This window comes from Ranitomeya variabilis, chromosome 3, assembly GCF_051348905.1.
Source record: "Ranitomeya variabilis isolate aRanVar5 chromosome 3, aRanVar5.hap1, whole genome shotgun sequence".
NCBI lineage: Eukaryota > Metazoa > Chordata > Amphibia > Anura > Dendrobatidae > Ranitomeya > Ranitomeya variabilis.
In genome coordinates, this window is record NC_135234.1 from 113775558 (window position 1) to 113794995 (window position 19438).

The following is a 19438-nucleotide window of genomic DNA, read 5'->3' on the forward strand; positions in this document are numbered from 1 at the left end:
TTTGCACAATTTACTTATACAGCAGTATTAGCAAGATGTATATATTTATATATGAAACATATTTAAATATAGTTTTTAATTATTGGTATTTTTGGTATGTGGCACACAGAAACAGAGATTATTTCAAGAATTCAATCATTACTACGCAGGAATAGTTATTCTGCTAGAAATATGACCAAGGAAATGGGAAAGATCTCAGAATTGTTAAGGGAGCACTCTGGCCAAAAATGTCTTATATCATTTGCAGTCCCAAAGGTGCAGGACACGACCACAAAGATTCAAGACTCAGCAAAGAGACAATCGTTATCGCAACACCCCAGAGGATCTGAATTGGGAATATTACAGTCAATTAGTTTTGCATTTTAAATCTATGAAACGTTTTGTAGTCTATGCTCTGTAAACTTCATAAAAGGGAATCTGTCAGCAGGTTTTGGCTTTGTAATCTGAAAACTGGAGGAGATAGAGACTGAAAGACTGAATTAATTGATGTGCCATTCATTAAGCTGTGTGCTGTTTACTTACACTAAAGGTTTTATCATTAGGACATTATCACTGCCCGGTCTGATCACACCTCCTCCTGTGATAAGCAGCTCATTCAGAGCCTGGTGTTGGCTGGGTTCGCTTTCTGAGCTCTGATTTATGTTACATCTAAAAACTTTCATTGTGTCACAATTGCTGCACCCAGTAAACTAAGTGACACATCGCTTGATTCAGGGTCTCTTTTCCAACATTATGCTGGTAGCAAAAACCTGGTGACCAATTCCCTTTAAGGTCTTTGATTTCGGGATATAAGGATATGTGGAAAGGTTAAGAGAGGACACGTGTAAATTACTTTATATTGAAAACACAATACTGATAGGATGTGAGATGGCACAGTGTTTTTTATGAAAACATCCAAACATGTAGTGAATATAGACCAGTACAGCTAAAAGGCAGCCATATCAACAGGAAAACCAAGATTCAATTTGGTAGCAATTTATACATTTCGGAAAATGTAGATGCAATTAATCAATCTGAATTATACATTAGGCTCATTGTGTGAAGATGATACATCCAATTTACATGCAACTCAGGTGTTTAATTCAAAATACTTCTTACCAGGATATACCCCTGCACCTCCTCCCGGAAAATACTGACCCCCAGGGAGTCCTCCAGCAGGAGCTCCTGTGTAAGACAAGCATTAAATAGCTACAATCAACTGATTCTAAAAGCATGGATAACATTTGAGGTTTTTTGAGACTTTGCTAATATTTGTTTTGCAAATTGCTAACGATTCATTAATGGAAACCAACAGTTCACACATTGACTACAAAGTTATGATCACACTAGCTCCATGGCATTCAATGTGCCCGATTGACTTCCTTCCGTAAAGTTCATGTGTTTGTGCATCACTTAGTAGAAACAGTGCCACTTGCTTGTTTTTCTTGTGCTTTTCTTAGTTCTAATGGAAAGTGCATAATAATTGCATTTTTTTCATTGCCATTTTCACTGATAAGGATTTTTTTTTAAATTAACAACAACTATAAATTAATCTTGCACTTTAGCTGAGCACATTATGGAAAGAAAGCCAAACAGTGGAGCTGGTCAGAATAACATTGTGCACATCCCAGCTCTTCAAATTATTTTCTTTGCAGCTATGTTGATAATATGTAGGACTTTGGACTCATTTTCATTTGTATTCCTTTCATGGATGCTATAAAGGACTGCACGCATATCAAGTTGTTAATTAAGATGGTTAATCACCAAGTGACGGCAATCTTTTTGTCAGTTCAGCTTTAATTTATTAACCATGATTTAACTGTATTGGGATTCTTGGAAGAGTAAGGTATGGTGTTTATATAGGGTAAAGAAAATGTAATTGGAAAAGCCATATTATGGAAACAGATGTGAAAAAAATGACATCAATATATTACATTACAGTTGGAGATTCCTAATGGAATGAGAAGAGGTAATACATGCAAAATCAATTAAAAGAATAAAAATGAGTTGAAGTGCTTCATTGTTAAAGCTATAAAGGTGATCCAAAATTTTGATCTTTTGAAAAATTAGTACAAATAACAAAGATGGGACATTTCTAATTCATAACTTTAGATAATGTCCAACATCTTTCTTAAAATAGTAGGAACAGTATAAAGTATGAGGGACATTCAGTTATGACTAAAGAAGATAGAATAAATCACAGACTGCACATGAGTCAACAGTGAGATGCAGCAGCACAAATGGCAAACACAGCTCTGGAATGTATTAAGAGAAGCATAGAGTCTAGATCACATGAACCAATTATCCCCCTCTACTCCTCCTTGGTCAGCCTTCATTTTGAATACTGTGTCCAGTTATGGGCACCACATTTATAAAAGTCAATAGAAAAACTGGAGCAAGTTCAAAGAAGAGCTATCAGGATGGTGTGCGGACTGCTGTTAGCAAAAAAGATGGTGACTTATTAGCTGTTTACAAATATCTGAAGGGCAGTCACAGAGTAGAGGGATCATTCTTATTCTCATTTGCACATGGAAACACCAGAAGTAATGGAATGAAACTGAAAGGGAGATGATACATACTGTATTAGATATTAACCCCTTAACGACCTTTGACGCATACGCTGCGTCATGAAAGTCGGTGCCAAAGCGACCTATGACGCAGCGTATGCGTCATGGAATGATCGCGTCCCTGCAGATCGGGTGAAAGGGTTAACTCCGATTTTACCCGATCTGCAGAGACAGGGGGAGTGGTGCTTCAGCCCAGGGGGGGTGGCTTCACCCCCCCGTGGCTACGATCGCTCTGATTGGCTGTTGAAAGTGAAACTGCCAATCAGAGCGATTTGTAATATTTCACCTAAAAAACTGGTGAAATATTACAATCCAGCCATGGCCGATGCTGCAATATCATCGGCCATGGCTGGAAATACTCAAGTGCCCCCCCCCACACCCACCGATCGCCCCCCCAGTCCTCCGTTATGGGGTCCGGTCCCCTCCGTTCGCCTGCCGGCTCCCCCGTCCTCCTGTCCGCTCCCTCCTTGCTCAGATCCCCCCCCCCTGTGCTCCGATCACCCCCCCCTGTGCTCCGATCCACCCCCCCCACCACCCCTTCATACTTACCGATCCTCCCGGTGTCCGGCCGTCTCCTCGCTGGGCGCCGACATCTTGGAAAATGGCGGGCGCATGCTCAGTGCGCCCGCCGAATCTGCCAGTCGGCAGATTCCTTACAAGTACATTTTGATCGCTGTGGTAGGTTCTATCACAGCGATCAAAATAAAAAAAATAATAAATAACCCCCCCCCCCCTTTATCACCCCCATAGGGACAATAATAAAATAAAGAATTTTTTTTTTTCTTTTTCCACTAGGGTTAGGGTTAGAACTAGGGTTAGAACTAGGGGTAGGGTTAGGGTTAGGGGTAGGGTTAGGGTTACGGGTAGGGTTAGGGGTAGGGTTATGGCATGTGCACACAGAGCGGATCGGCAGCGGATCGGCCGCGGATCCGCAGCAGATCGGCCGCGGATCCGCAGCGGATCGGCCGCGGATCCGCAGCGGATCGGCCGCGGATCCGCAGCGGATCGGCCGCGGATCCGCAGCGGATCGGCCGCGGATCCGCAGCGGATTGGCCGCTGCGAATTCGAAGCAGTTTTCCATCAGGTTTACAGTACCATGTACACCTAAGGAAAACCAAATCCGCTGTGCCCATGGTGCGGAAAATTCCGTGCAGAAACGCTGCGTTGTATTTTCCGCAGAATGTCAATTCTTTGTGCGGATTCCGCAGCGTTTTACACCTGTTCCTCAATAGGAATCCGCAGGTGAAATCCGCACAAAAAAACACTGGAAATCTGCTGTAAATCCGCAGGTAAAACGCAGTGCCTTTTACCTGCAGATTTTTCAAAAATCGTGCGGAAAAATCTCACACGAATCCGCAACGTGGGCACATAGCCTTAGGGTTAGGGTTGGAATTAGAGTTAGGGTTGGAATTAGGGCTAGGGTTTGAAATAGGGTTAAGATTAGGCTTGTGGTTAGGGTTACGGATAGGGTTAAGGGTGTGTTGGGGTTACAGTTGTGGTTAGGGTTGGGATTAGGGTTACGGTTGGGATTAGGGTTAGGATTAGGGTTGGAATTAGGGTTACGGGTGTGTTGCGGTTAGGGTTGTGGTTAGGGGTGTGTTGGGGTTAGGGTTGTGATTAGGGTTATGGCTACAGTTGGGATTAGGATTAGGGGTGTGTTGGGGTTAGTGTTGAAGTTAGAATTGAGGGGTTTCCACTGTTTAGGCACATCAGTGGTCTCCAAACGCAACATGGCGCCACCATTGATTCCAGCCAATCTTGCGTTCAAAAAGTCAAATGGTGCTCCCGCCCTTCCAAGCCCCGACGTGCGCCCAAACAGTGGTTTACCCCCACATTTGGGGTACCAGCGTACTCAGGACAAACTGGGCAACAACTGTTGGGGTCCAATTTCTCCTGTTACCCTTGCAAAAATAAAAAATTACTTGCTAAAACATAATTTTTGAGGAAAGAACAATTATTTTTTTATTTTCACGGCTCTGCGTTATAAACTTCTGTGAAGCACTTGGGGGTTGAAAGTGCTCACCACACATCTAGATTAGTTCCTTGGGGGTCTAGTTTCCAAAATGGGGTCACTTGTGGGGTGTTTCTACTGTTTAGGCACATCAGGGGCTCTGCAAATGCAATGTGACGCCCGCAGACCATTCCATCAAAGTCTGCATTTCAAATGTCACTACTTCCCTTCCGAGCCCTGACGTGTGCCCAAACAGTGGTTTACCCCCACATATGGGGTATCAGCGTACTAACAACAAACTGGGCAACAAATATTGGGGTCCAAATTCTCCTGTTACCCTTGTGAAAATAAAAAATTGCTTGCTAAAACATCTTTTTTGAGGAAAGAAAAATGATTTTTTATTTTCACGGCTCTGCGTTGTAAACTTCTGTGAAGCACTTGGGGATTGAAAGTGCTCACCACACATCTAGATTAGTTCCTTGGGGGGTCTAGTTTCCAAAATGGGGTCACTTGTGGGGGGTTTCTACTGTTTAGGCATATCAGGGGCTCTGCAAACGTAACATGATGCCCGCAGACCATTCCATCAAAGTCTGCATTCCAAAACGTCACTACTTCCCTTCCGAGCCCTGACGTGTGCCCAAACAGTGGTTTACCCCCACATATGGGGTATCAGCATACTCACAACAAACTGGGCAACAAATATTGGGGTCCAAATTCTCCTGTTACCCTTGTGAAAATAAAAAATTGCTTGCTAAAACATCTTTTTTGAGGAAAGAAAAATGATTTTTTATTTTCACGGCTCTGCGTTGTAAACTTCTGTGAAGCACTTGGGGATTGAAAGTGCTCACCACACATCTAGATTAGTTCCTTGGGGGGGTCTAGTTTTCAAAATGGGGTCACTTGTGGGGGGTTTCTACTGTTTAGGCATATCAGGGGCTCTGCAAACGTAACATGATGCCCGCAGACCATTCCATCAAAGTCTGCATTCCAAAACGTCACTACTTCCCTTCCGAGCCCCGGCATGTGCCCAAACAGTGGTTTACCCCCACATATGGGGTATCAGCGTACTCAGGAAAAACTGGACAACAACTTTTGGGGTCCAATTTCTCCTGTTACTCTTGCAAAAATAAAAAATTCTGGGCTAAAAAAATATTTTTGAGGAAAGGAAACACGTTTATTATTTTCACGGCTCTGCGTTATAAACTTCTGTGAAGCACTTGGGGGTTGAACGTGCTCACCACACATCTAGATAAGTTCCCTTGGGGGTCTAGTTTCCAAAATGGAGTCACTTGTGGGGAGTTCCTACTGTTTAGGCACATCAGGGGCTCTGCAAACGCAACCTGACGCCTGCAGAGCATTCCATCAAAGTCTGCATTTCAAAACGTCACTACTTCCCTTCCGAACCCCGACGTGTGCCAAAACAATGGTTTACCCCCACATATGGGGTATCAGCGTACTCAGGAGAAACTGGACAACAACTTTTGGGGTCCAATTTCTCCTGTTACCCTTGGGAAAATAAAAAATTGTGGGCTAAAAAATCATTTTTGAGAAAAGAAAAATTATTTTTTATTTTCATGGCTCTGCGTTATAAACTTCTGTGAAGCACTTGGGGGTTCAAAGTGCTCACCACACATCTAGATTAGTTCCTTTGGAGGTCTAGTTTCCAAAATGGGGTCACTTGTGCTGGAGCTCCAATGTTTAGGCACACAGGGGCTCTCCAAACGCGACATGGTGTCCGCTAATGATTGGCGCTAATTTTCCATTCAAAAAGCCAAATGGCGTGCCTTCCCTTCCGAGCCCTGCCGTGCGCCCAAACAGTGGTTTACCCCCACATATGGGGTATCATCGTACTCAGGACAAACTGGACAACAACATTTGGGGTCCAATTTCTCCTATTATCCTTGGGAAAATAAAAAATTCTGGGCTAAAAATAATTTTTGAGGAAAGAAAAATTATTTTTTTATTTTCACGGCTCTGCGTTATAAACTTCTGTGAAGCACCTGGGGGTTGTAAGTGCTCACTATGCATCTAGATAAGTTCCTTGGGGGGTCTAGTTTCCAAAATGGGGTCACTTGTAGGGGAGCTCCAATGTTTAGGCACACAGGGGCTCTCCAAACGCGACATGGTGTCCGCTAACGATTGGAGCTAATTTTCCATTCAAAAAGTCAAATGGCACGCCTCCCCTTCCGAGCCTTGCCGTGCACCCAAACAGTGGTTTACCCCCACATATGAGGTATCGGCATACTCAGGAGAAATTGCCCAACAAATTTTAGGATCCATTTTATCCTGTTGCCCATGTGAAAATGAAAGAATTGAGGCTAAAAGAAATTTTGTGTGAAAAAAAAGTACTTTTTCATTTTTGCGGATCAATTTGTGAAGCACCTGGGGGTTTAAAGTGCTCACTATGCCTCTAGATGAGTTCCTTGGGGGGTCTAGTTTCCAAAATGGGGTCACTTGTGGAGGAGCTCCAATGTTTAGGCACACAGGGGCTTTCCAAACGCGACATGGTGTCCGCTAACGATGGAGATAATTTTTCATTCAAAAAGTCAAATGGCGCTCCTTCCCTTCCGAGCCTTACCATGTGCCCAAACAGTGGTTTACCCCCACATGTGAGGTATTGGTGTACTCAGGAGAAATTGCCCAACAAAATTTAGGATCCATTTTATCCTGTTGCCCATGTGAAAATGAAAAAATTGAGGCTAAAATAATTTTGTTGTGAAAAAAAAGTACTTTTTCATTTTTACGGATCAATTTGTGAAGCACCTGGGGGTTTAAAGTGCTCACTATGCTTCTAGATAAGTTCCTTGGGGGGTCTAGTTTCCAAAATGGGGTCACTTGTGGGGGAGCTCCAATGTTTAGGCACACGGGGGCTCTCCAAACGTGACTTGGTGTCCGCTAAAGATTGGAGCCAATTTTTCATTCAAAAAGTCAAATGGCGCTCCTTCCCTTCCGAGCCCTGCTGTGCGCCCAAACAGTGGTTTACCCCCACATATGAGGTATCAGCGTACTCAGGACAAATTGGACAACAACGTCCGTGGTCCAGTTTCTCCTTTTACCGCTGGGAAAATAAAAAAATTGTTGCTAAAAGATCATTTTTGTGACTAAAAATTTAAATGTTCATTTTTTACTTCCATGTTGCTTCTGCTGCTGTGAAACACCTGAAGGGTTAATAAACTTCTAGAATGTGGTTTTGAGCACCTTGAGGGGTGCAGTTTTTAGAATGGTGTCACTTTTGGGTATTTTCAGCCATATAGAACCCTCAAAATGACTTCAAATGTGAGGTGGTCCCTAAAAAAAATGGTTTTGTAAATTTTGTTGTAAAAATGAGAAATCACTGGTCAAATTTTAACCCTTATAACTTCCTAGCAAAAAAAAAAATTGTTTCCAAAATTGTGCTGATGTAAAGTAGACATGTGGGAAACGTTATTTATTAACTATTTTGTGTCACATAACTCTCTGGTTTAACAGAATAAAAATTCAAAATGTGAAAATTGCGAAATTTTCAAATTTTTTGCCAAATTTCCATTTTTTTTCACAAATAAACTCAGAAATTATCGACCTAAATTTACCACTAACATGAAGCCCAATATGTCACGAAAAAACAATCTCAGATTTGCTAGGATCCGTTGAAGCGTTCCTGAGTTATTACCTCATAAAGGGACACTGGTCAGAATTGCAAAAAAACGGCAAGGTCATTAAGGCCAAAATAGGCTGGGTCATGAAGGGGTTAAAAACAATTTTTTGACAGTGAGGGTGATCAATGAGCGTAGCAGCCTGCCACGGGAGGTGGTGAGTTCTCCTTCAAATGGAAGTCTTCAAACAGAGGCTGGACAGACATCTGTCTGAGATGGTTTAGGGAATCCTGCATTAAGCAGGGGGTTGGACACGATGACCCTGGAGGTACCATTCAACTTTAATATTCTATGATTTTATGAATTAAAAAAAGCCATCACAACAAGATGACATTTGTCCGATTGACCTACTAGGGATATTGATGCTATAAAGAGAAATCCTCTTCTTGGTACGTCATCTATGTGCCAGAATGGAGAGCTGATCTATAAGAGAGGCTCCTGCTCTAGAAGACCGAATGTCTTCCTATTACATGGCTGGCTGGCATATAAGGATACATGAGGCCCCTTTCACATGTTCATTTTTCATGTCTGTATGTGGTCCTATTTTTCAAGACCGCAAATACGGACACACACCCATTATTTTCACTGGTGGTGTGTGTCCATGTAAAAAAAGGCAAACATGTCAGTTTCTTACCAACACCAAAGATACACACGTGCACACTGATGACACACGGATGACGTCCGTGTTTCATCAGTGGGACATTTACCGCCACCTGGGAAAAGCCAAAGCTCTGATCATTATAGACTGGTCTCCCAGACCTCAGCGCGACCACGCGACAATGATGGAAGTTGTATTCAGCAACCACTGTGTACATCATGTGTAAAATAAATAATTAAATAAAAAAAATTGACCTGGGCTCTCTCGTAATTTAGATAACCAGCAGATGGAAAGCCCATGGCTGGGGGGCTGATGTTGCTAATCTGGGAAAGGGGACAATATCTCAAAAGGTTCCCAGGCTATTGATAACAACTCACAGCTGTTTCCTTAGCCTTTACTGGTTAGTTTACTGAGGAACACCAGAAAAAAATGATGTAGGGTCCCCTTATAAATTCTAACCAGGAAAGGCTAAACAGACAGCTTTGGGCTGATATTAATAGCCTGGGAAGGGGTCAGGAAAATTGGCCCCCTCCTAGGCTACCAATATCAGCCCTCAGCTGCCCCAGAAATGGCGCATCCATAATTTACTCCAAATCTGTTGCTTAGCCTTGCTCTTCCCACTTGCCTTGTGGTGGTGGGCAAGTGGGGTAATAGGGTTGGGGTTGATGTCAGCTTTGTAATGCACCAAGCTGGCAGGCAGCCGTGAGCCACAGTTGGTGGGATCGCGAGCCACATGGGGCTCCTGAGCTGCAGGTTGGGGACCCCTGATATATAAATATGTTTCCTCTGCCAATATATCTAACATCTTGCAATATACCAATTCCATTTCCCCAATTACTCACTCCTTATACTCCTTATAACCTTGCAATTTTTTGCTGTGAGATACTTCTCCAGATGTCTTTACAATATAGCAGATCTCTGAGGCAGTAAGGTTAACATTAGCGTCGCTGACATTTACATTATATATACACCAGGATTAATGGAATGATTTCTGTAATTCACTGCCCAGTGCATGGGATTTACACATATACGAGCCATATGTTTTTTTTATGAGAAGCTGATATTGTATATGGCATCATAATGCTGTAATAAGTGTTCAATGGATTGATATGTATAACTCGTGAATAAGATGGACAGTCTCTACAAGTCATGATGCAATGTCAAACCTCACAGAGTAGCTGCTGGATACCAAATGTTGTACATCACTGATTGGCTGTTATAAACATCATCCATGTGACATATACCATAGGTCTGTCGCCTGTGTGCTGTTATATATCACACATAAATGTGACTTTTGGTATTTTTGTCTTCTGCGTCTCTTTGAGACGAAATGAACCTTGCCTTTCTTCAAAATAAACACATTCCTTTGCGTAATACACAGACAATCAATGATTAGTGGCTTTGTAAATCCAGCTCTGCCCTGACACTTTAGTATGAATGATTACGGATCCGATTTCCTAACATCTTCTAGATTTTGGATCATATTCCAGACATACTATTGCATAATCGTACATGGAAAGATTTCAACTGTAATGCAAAGGCTGGATGGATTTATAGACTGGTATCTGTCAGATCCCTGATAAGGGAATGCTTTTGGCTATGTAGGCCTCCTGACAGTGAACCGGTTAGTGCGGGAATGTCTGGCAGGTTGCGTTGCAGTGATGGGGTTAAAACAAATAACCACAACCCCACATGAGAGGTGTGTGTTTGATTACTAAAACCCCCGAGGAATTAAGAATTCCAGAACTGTTGATCTCAGCGTGAGAGGAATTTGGAGCGCACAGTATCTGATACACCAGCGCCAGATCTCTGTGTAAGACTGCCGGCTGTGGGGGAGCACTGCAACAATACTGGCTGAGGGGCAGATTAGTAAACACGCTGTGGCGGGGGAGCCATATGAGTGTTGTCAGGTGGTCCATTGAAAGACTGGCAGTGACTAATAGAGTGGCAGCTCTTGGACTCATCATTATTTATGGCTGATTTAAGTTTATGCTAGTTTATGACCTCAAGGTTGGGTATTAGTTACCAGGGTGAATGATGGCTAGTACAAAAATGTACAAAATACTGTGTTATTGTATAGATGCCTGTAAGGCTTGAACATACCTGTCACATAAGTGTTGTATATAGTAGAAGCTTCTGACAACCCAAGTTCACCAAACCCAATTTTCAGTTTTTGTATTTAAAAATTTTTCAAGAATGGATTGGATTAAGTTTTACACCACAAAAATTGATAAAGTTGTCTAACATTCAAACACAGGTGACAATTTGGACAAATGTATCAATGGGTATGCTACAAAAGTAACTAGTGGCCTACAGGGAAGAGAAAGTTTCCCATAGCAAAAAATGAAACAAGGCTATCCATCATGGTTTTACTACTCGGGCAGCCTGACCTAGAGTTACTTTTATATCTAACAGCTATTTTGTTTCACGAAAGAGAGATCCACACGTGATAGAGTACTACTTACAAATTTGGGAAGGGTAAAGAATGGCATGATCAAAAATAGAAAAAGCTCATTAGAATGTGGGGTCAACCAAGTTCCTTCTTGTCTATTGTCACAGAAGAGGCAGTCTGTGGGACAGAAGATATTGATCACAATGCATTTGTTCTTTTTCATATCTTTCTTAATAACTTCCTTAAAATACAGTCAAATCGAGCTCGGCATTTCACAATTACTAATTGTTTCCACATTTCCTTTTGTTTCAAATTGCTACCACAAGTGAATGCACAAATAGAACAAAAGGTCCTACTTTAATGCTTGTTGTTTTTCACTGGCCCTTTTTAAGAACCTCGGCTCAGAGATCATGCACGAGTTCTTGCCACTAAACCGTAAAATGGTTGGTTTTGATCATCTAGATTTTGGTCAAGGGCAACTTTATGAACTACGTCTATGATATGTAAACCTATCGACATATTACAATGGTTTTATCAATGGTGTGCTTTACAGATACTTACCAAGGACTATCCACAGTCAATGGTGGCATGTGAACCCAATGAAGTAACTGTGTAAATATGCTCCAGTATGGTGAAAGTGAGTGTGGCCCATACCTGTTATTGTGCTATTCATACTCAATAGAACTGATTGTAATATAATTCAGGGGAAAATCTAACCGGTAGGAAAGTGTATTGTACAAGAATGAACGGGCACCATTGAAATCAGAAATGTTCTCAAAGAAGGGTAGAAAGTTAAAGAAAGAAAAGAGAAAAGAAAAGAAAGTAAAGTGGCATTTTTCTTGTTCAATGATCAATATTACTAGATATTTCACACAAGAACAATATTAACAATATGAACGTTGTTCATTGACTTGACATTCTGAGAACATTACTACATACAATACTATTGTATTATTGTATGCATAGTAATTATAAAAGAGTGGAACCAAAGATTAATTAGGATTACCAATTATCGGAAACAATATTTAACAGCATAAAAAGTTCTAGAAAAGCCCTAGCTAGCCAAGAATTAGAAATATGACCTGTATCTGATACTTAGGGTTGTATGACAACCACTGCCTGGTACAACAAGCCACTTGCCATCACGAGGTGTATAATAGCGCTTACAGGAGACAGCACGGGCACCCACTTTGGCCCATAATAAGCCCTTGACTAAGGGCAGCTGTCCAGGGTTCTGACACCTTACAGATTAGATCAGCTGATGTTCTTATTTCGGGCAGTCGTTTGAAAATAAGCTTAGAAAAGATCTGTTGTGCTAATTAAGGTATTTTAGGCAATTGTCTCAAATGACTAACATCTTAATCTCTGTAATTCTTAAAGGGGTTTTCCACTACCTTGACAACCCATTTTTAAAAATGAAATAATCTTCATTGTAACGTAAAAGTAACAGATATCTCCTGCACCAGTGCCATTTCAGTCTTCCAGGATTCATGTGACATTGTTATATCATGTGAGCCCTGTAGCCCAAAAGTGGCCTCTAATTGGCAGAAGGGCTCACATGGAATACTAATGTCACTCAAGCCCCGGGAGGCCCTAATCTGACATCGCTGGAAAGGCACTGGTGCGGGAGATGAGTGTATATTCTCATTCTCAGTGTCAGAGTTTCTTAATCTCTGTCTTCGATTCTATACATTGTCTGGATTTTTCATGTCTTATCTTGGGAGATCAAATCACTAATTAGGGTACTGTCACACTCTGCAACTTTCCAACGATCACGACCAGCGATACGACCTGGCCGTGATCGTTGGAAAGTTGTTGTGTGGTCGCTGGAGAGCTGTCACACAGACCGCTCTCCAGCGACCAACAATGCCGAAGGCCCCGGGTAACCAGGGTAAACATCGGGTTACTAAGCGCAGGGCCGCGCTTAGTAACCCGATGTTTACCCTGGTTACCAGCGTAAAAGTAAAAAAAAAAAAAAACGTACATACTCACATTCCGGTGTCCTTCAGGTCCCTTGCCGTCTGCTTCCCGCTCTGACTGAGTGCCGCCGTAAAGTGAAAGCAGAGCACAGCGGTGACGTCACCGCTGTGATCTGCTCTTACTTTCCGGCCGGCAGTCAGTCAGAGCGGGAAGCAGACGGCAAGGGACCTGAAGGACACCGGAATGTGAGTATGTACGGTTTGTTTTTTTTAACTTTTACGCTGGTAACCAGGGTAAACATCGGGTTACTAAGCGCGGCCCTGCGCTTAGTAACCCGATGTTTACCCTGGTTACAAGCGAACGCATTGCTGGATCGCTGTCACACACAACGATCCAGCTATGACAGCGGGAGATCCAGCGACGAAATAAAGTTCCAAACGATCTGCTACGACGTACGATTCTCAGCAGGGTCCCTGATCGCTGCTGCGTGTCAGACACAGCAATATCGCATGGATATCGCTGGAACGTCACGGATCGTACCGTCGTAGCGACAAAAGTGCCACTGTGTGACAATACCCTTAGAATGCAGTGTATCTTTCATTGCAGACTACTCAACACTCTTGTCCTTAAAATGGCTAGCAATGGAGGAGTATGTGACCAGATCTGGCCATCAGGTTTCCCATGTGGAAGGTTTTTCAATTGGAAGAGGCTGATGGACAGGTCTGGTCAAATTTCCCATCTATAAGAAGTAATTTTGAGAACTGGAGCACTGGTGCAGTCTACAAGGAAGGACGCACTAACAAGTGGCAGTAAAGTACTAGTCTCTAATTCAGGGATCTCAAACTCGGCTGGATATACAGTGGGGGAAATAAGTGTTTGATCCCTTGCTGATTTTGTAAGTCTGCCCACTGACAAAACATGAACAGTCTATAATTTTAAGGGTAGGTTAATTTTAACATTGAGAGATAGAATATCAAAAATAAAATCCAGAAAATCACATTGTATAAATTATATAAATTTATTTGCATTTAAAAACACTAATATTGTCTTAAAATTAGCACTATATAGTAATTCTAGCAAACATCTTGTAGTAATGTTCCTTATCCTGGTCCCCATTTTGTCATAATTTCCCCTATCCTGGTCCCCATCTTGTAGTAATGCCCCATCCTGGTCCTCATCTTTGAGCAATGTCCCCATCCTGGTCCTTTTCTTGTAGCAATGTCCCTATCCTGGTCTTCATCTTGTAGCAATGCCCCCATCTTTTGGTAATGCCCCATCCTTGTCCCCTTCTTGTACTAAAGCCCCATCCTGGTCCCCTTCTTGTACTAATGCCTCATCCTGGTCCATTTCTTGTACTAATGCCCCATCTTGGTCCATGTTTTGTAGTAATGTGATTTTGTCTTCATTTTGTAATGCTGCTCCATTGTTACCCCCATATTGTAGTTATGGTCTCATCCAGGTCCCCATATTGTAGTTATGTCCCCATATCAAGGTCCCCATGTCCCCATACAGCACCTTGTGTTGTAGTTATGTCCCCATATTATAGTTATGTCCCCATCCAGGTCTTCATATTGTAGATATCTCCCCATCCAGGTCCCCATATTGTAGTTATGTCCCCATATTGTAGATATGTCTCCATCCAGGTCCCATATTGTAGATGTGTCCCCATCCAGGTTCCCATATTGTAGTTATGTCCCCATCCAGGTCCTCATATTGTAGTTATGTCCCCAGATTGTAGATATGTCCCCATCCAGGTCCCCATATTGTTGATTTGTCACCACACAGGTCACCATACTGTAGTTATGTCCCCATCCAGGTCCCCATACTGTAGTTATGTCCCCATCCAGGTTCCCATATTGCAGTTATGTCCCCATCCAGAATCTCATACTGTAGTTATGTCCCCTTCCAGGCTCCCATATTGTAGTTATGTCCCTATCCAGGTTCCCATACTGTAGTTATGTCCCCATCCAGGTTCCCATACTGTAGTTATGTCCCCATCCAGAATCCCATACTGTAGTTATGTCCCCTTCCAGGCTCCCATATTGTAGTTATGTCCCCATCCAGGTCCCCATAATGTAGTTATGTCCCCATCCAGGTCCCCATATTTAGATATGTCCCCTACTGTGCCGCTCTTCATATACAAATAAAAGAGAAAAAAAAAGAAAGATTCTTCTCATCTGTCATCTGTTACCTCCACATGCTTACTGTGCATGTGGCTGCAGGTACTGTAGACCCGTTGACGATCATGGCCTGGTACAAGAGCCGGCAGCACTTTATTTCAGCTGAATGTGTGCCCTTGGACGCAGATTCAATTGACATGTATTGCCGCGAAGAGACTCTCTGCACAGTAATACCAATGCAATCCGCTGGCCAATCACAGGCCAGCAGCTGATATCTGCATGCTGGCACATGACAGTGATATCATACGCTGCCGCGCCGGCATGCCTATGTCAGCCGCTGGCCTCTGATTGGCATAGGTACTGCTCTGTAGAGAGTCTCTGCTCAGCAATACATTTCAATTGAATGTGCGTCCTTAGACGCCAGCTGATGTAAAACGCTGCCATCAGTGGCCCCCTGGACAGGGCAGGGATCGCCAAGGGGTCTACAGTGCCTGCGCCACGGGCCACATGAAGCAGACTCAGGGGCCGCATGTGGCCCAAGGGCCATGTGTTTTAGACCCCTGCTCTAATTAATACTTACACATTGAAGAAAATTTTGAAAGAGACCACAACTTCTTATGGCCATAAGTCTCTTGCTAGGAGTTAGGAGCGCAAATTTTAATCATTTACAGTGTACACTTGTAGCAGGAAGAATTAAGGATTTGTAACGGGCCTAAAATTGTTTCAAATCCACAGATGTTCTGACTATGGAGCGGAAAAGGAAGGAGGAAATTTCTTGTGCATTATACTGATCTTACTCAGCTGCAGAGAACGATGGGACATGAAATAGTAAAGCACTGCCTCTCCCTCAGAACTTGACTTTGGCTCGTTCTCACTGTTGGTCATACATAATACTAGTAAAAACTAAAACCAGGCATTTTGTTCTTTGGAAGAGCATCAGGCAGCAGTATGGGCCGCAGGTGGTGGCAATTATAGAAACCCCACTGGTATTATATAGTAGTATGCCCTGTTTAAAAGACCTCCATAGTGATGCACTGTTAACCCCCACTAGTAATTTGCATCAAGAACATGGAAAATGAATAAATGTGTATAATTAAAATATCAGATTAGATTCAAGTGAAAACGGTACAATACACAGAAAATATATGGATTATCAAAGAAGCTTGGGCAATATTTTTGGCTGCTGCGTCTACTAAACTGATGTGTTAATGACAGTTCATGTATTCAAGATTTTCACAATCAGTTTCAATATTTAACTCGATATGTGAAATAATAAATATGCCAAAATAAGTTAATTACTAAGTTAGTCATCTTTTTCTAACTTTGTATGGTGTTTAGCATAATAAGTTTAGCATATGTAGGGTAACTGTGTGAAGACACACCTTCTGGTTAGCATAATTTTTTCCCAATAGTACGCTGTTCTCAGATAATAGCTATAGATGGAGAGACATAGGAGACTGCATGTCCATTGGCAAATTCCATGAAAACAAATTGCACAATCCAGGACCTACTTAAATGGGTTTTCCCATTAACAAAGTACATTTTAATTAACAGATCTTGAAATAATAATCACTTCCACAATTGAATGTATTAAAAAATAATATTCCTGTGCTGAAATAATATTATAAATGTGCCCCTGCTGTGTACTGTGTAATGCAGTGTTCCCCAACTCCGGTCCTCAAGAGCCACCAACAGGTCATGTTTTCAGTATTTCCTTAGTATTGCACAGGTGATAATTCCATCACCTGCACAGGCAATAGTTCCATCACCTGTGCAATACTAAGGAAACCCTGAAAACATGACCTGTTGGTGCCTCTTGAGGACCGGAGTTGGGGAACACTGGTGTAATGGCTGTGTCTGACCGTACAGGAACATGGTCTGATCATACCACAGCTCCTGGGCAGGGGAGGACGCAAACGAGAGTATACAGACATTACAGCATACTGTCACAAATGATTCTTTTTTGTGAGGTAAAACATTTCGCTGCCTGTTTTTAAGCAATGTTTTACCTCAAAGGAAGAATCAGTTGTTTTCCTGTGCTGTCCTGTCTGTATTCTCTCTTTTGCGTCCTCCCCTGCCCAGGAGATGTGGTATGATCACACCATGTCCCTGTATGGTCAGACACGGCCATTACACAGCAGGGGCACATCTATAAGATTATCTCAGCACAGGAACATTTATTTTAAACACATCCAATTATGAAACTTATTATTATTCAAAGATCTATTGATTAAAACTAACTTTGTTAATAGAAAAACCCCTTTGACCCCACATATGAAAGTATTCAATCATCATACCAAAAACCTCTCATCTGTGCTGGCGCATGGCATGTTAGTTCAGGAAGCAGATAGATTCCATTTTCTTAGCAGCAGTGGCAAGTGGTCGGGGAAAAAAACACATTTGTAATTATCCCTAAAGCAACCAACCCCTTTAGTTTGTATGTTAATTCCTTACAAGCCAATAAGCTTTAAGCATGTAAAGAAAGTAGATGAAGCGGTTGTTCTTTTTTAGAACACTTTCGGCCATTTGTGTGTATAGTTATAAAACCCCACACTCAGTATTACTCACCCTTCCTGTGTCCAGCGTCAACTATTCACCGCTGTTCTGGTCTCCGATGTTTAGCTGCGGTGTTGGCGTCTCGTTGACATTGCTGCAGCCGATCACTGAGATCAGCGGCTCGTGCCATCTACTTGGGGAGAGCAACTAATATTCAATTGTTTTATTCTAAACTGCAGTATATCAGCGTGTGGAAGAAAGTTTTCTAAAAGAGAAACAGGACAGTGGGGAAGACCTCAAGGCTATGTGCACACGCTGCGGATTTTGCTGTGGATCCGCAGCGTTTCCGCAGCTGCGGGTCCGTAGTTTCCCATGCATTTACAGTACAATGTAAACCTATGGTAAACGCAATCCGCAGTGCCCATGCTGCGGAAAAAAATGGGAGCGGAAACGCAGCGGTTTATATTCCGCAGCATGTCAATTCTTTGTGCGGATTCCGCTGCGGTTTACACCTGCTCCTCAATAGGATTCTGCAGGTGTAAAACCACAGTGGAATCCGCACTAATTCCGCAATAAATCTGCAGTAATTCCGCAGGAAATCCGCAGATAAAACGCAGTGCCTTTTACTTGCGGATTTCACAAATCCGCTGCGGAAAAATCCGCGGAGCTCCAAAATACGTGTACACATACCCTAATAATAGGAAACATATCCAAAATATAAAATATATAGCTACTAGTAATGAGCGAATATACTCGTTACTCGAGATTTCTCGAGCACGCTCGGGTGCCCTCCCTAGCAACCAGGCAACCCCCACATTTACTTATGCTGGCTAACAGATGTAAATCATTCAGCAGCGGCAAGAAAAACTAAATCTCCAAGCACTAAAAAATACTCGGAGGACCCCAAGCATGCTCGAGAAATCTCGAGTAACGAGTATGTTCGCTCATCACTAATAGCTACCCAAACCTTTTACTATTAGTCTGGCCATACACATTAAATGACTGTCAGTCGAATGATGTTTCAGCCGATCATATGGCCGACATTCATCTCAATCGACACTTTCATACACAGGAGTGCTCGCTCAGGTTAGTGGTCCTGTGTTCCCCACAATAAAGCCACCGACTGACACATCGGCTGGTGATGCATCTCAGGGAGAACAATGCAATTGGCAGTCCAAAATCGGACATGTGCAATCGAATCCACTCCAGACCATCAGTCGGCTGGAGTCCCCATACCATTACACGCCATCCGATCCTGTCAATATACCAATGTTAATGGATTAATTGAGTAGGTGTATATATTCCTCTGAGAATCTGCTGTGATTGACAACCTCAGTCCCAATTACTTACATTATTTTTTGACATTTCTGCCCAGTAGACTGAAAGACGTCAGATGATCTTATTATGAAAGATACATGTATGATGTGTCACTGCTAAGGGCATAGGATTATAGAGCAAATTACATTTTCTGCTCAGCCAACATTTATGAGGAGTCTATTTCTTTAGCACAAACTATTTTGGGATTAAGTTTTGTTCTAATTGTTCTTTTTCCTATGTTAGTGCATGAAATTAAATGGATTTCTTCCCAGCTTTAATCTAGAGTCCTTTAGTACAACAGTTTGGGACCAGTTCAGTTTTATGTGTTTGTGGAAATTTGCTCAGACTAAACTACAGTCTATTTACTTTCAGCATAATAAATCAAGTATAGACCTAAAAACCCCTCACAAAGAGTAGCCATGGAAAATTAATCGTCTGGCCAGGTTTTCTAAATATAGGGTCATTT

At 42.3% G+C, this 19438-nt stretch overlaps 1 protein-coding gene across 6 annotated transcripts in view; it reads right to left on the minus strand.

Moving 5' to 3' along the window:
• Positions 1-19438, minus strand: part of LOC143815398 (uncharacterized) — an 80620-nt gene that overhangs the window by 44220 nt on the left and 16962 nt on the right. For all 6 annotated transcript variants that reach the window (XM_077294539.1, XM_077294536.1, XM_077294538.1 and 3 more), the window contains exon 2: positions 1099-1164. In XM_077294539.1, the coding sequence (XP_077150654.1) occupies positions 1099-1164 (66 nt within the window). The remainder of the gene's footprint in view (positions 1-1098; positions 1165-19438) is intronic.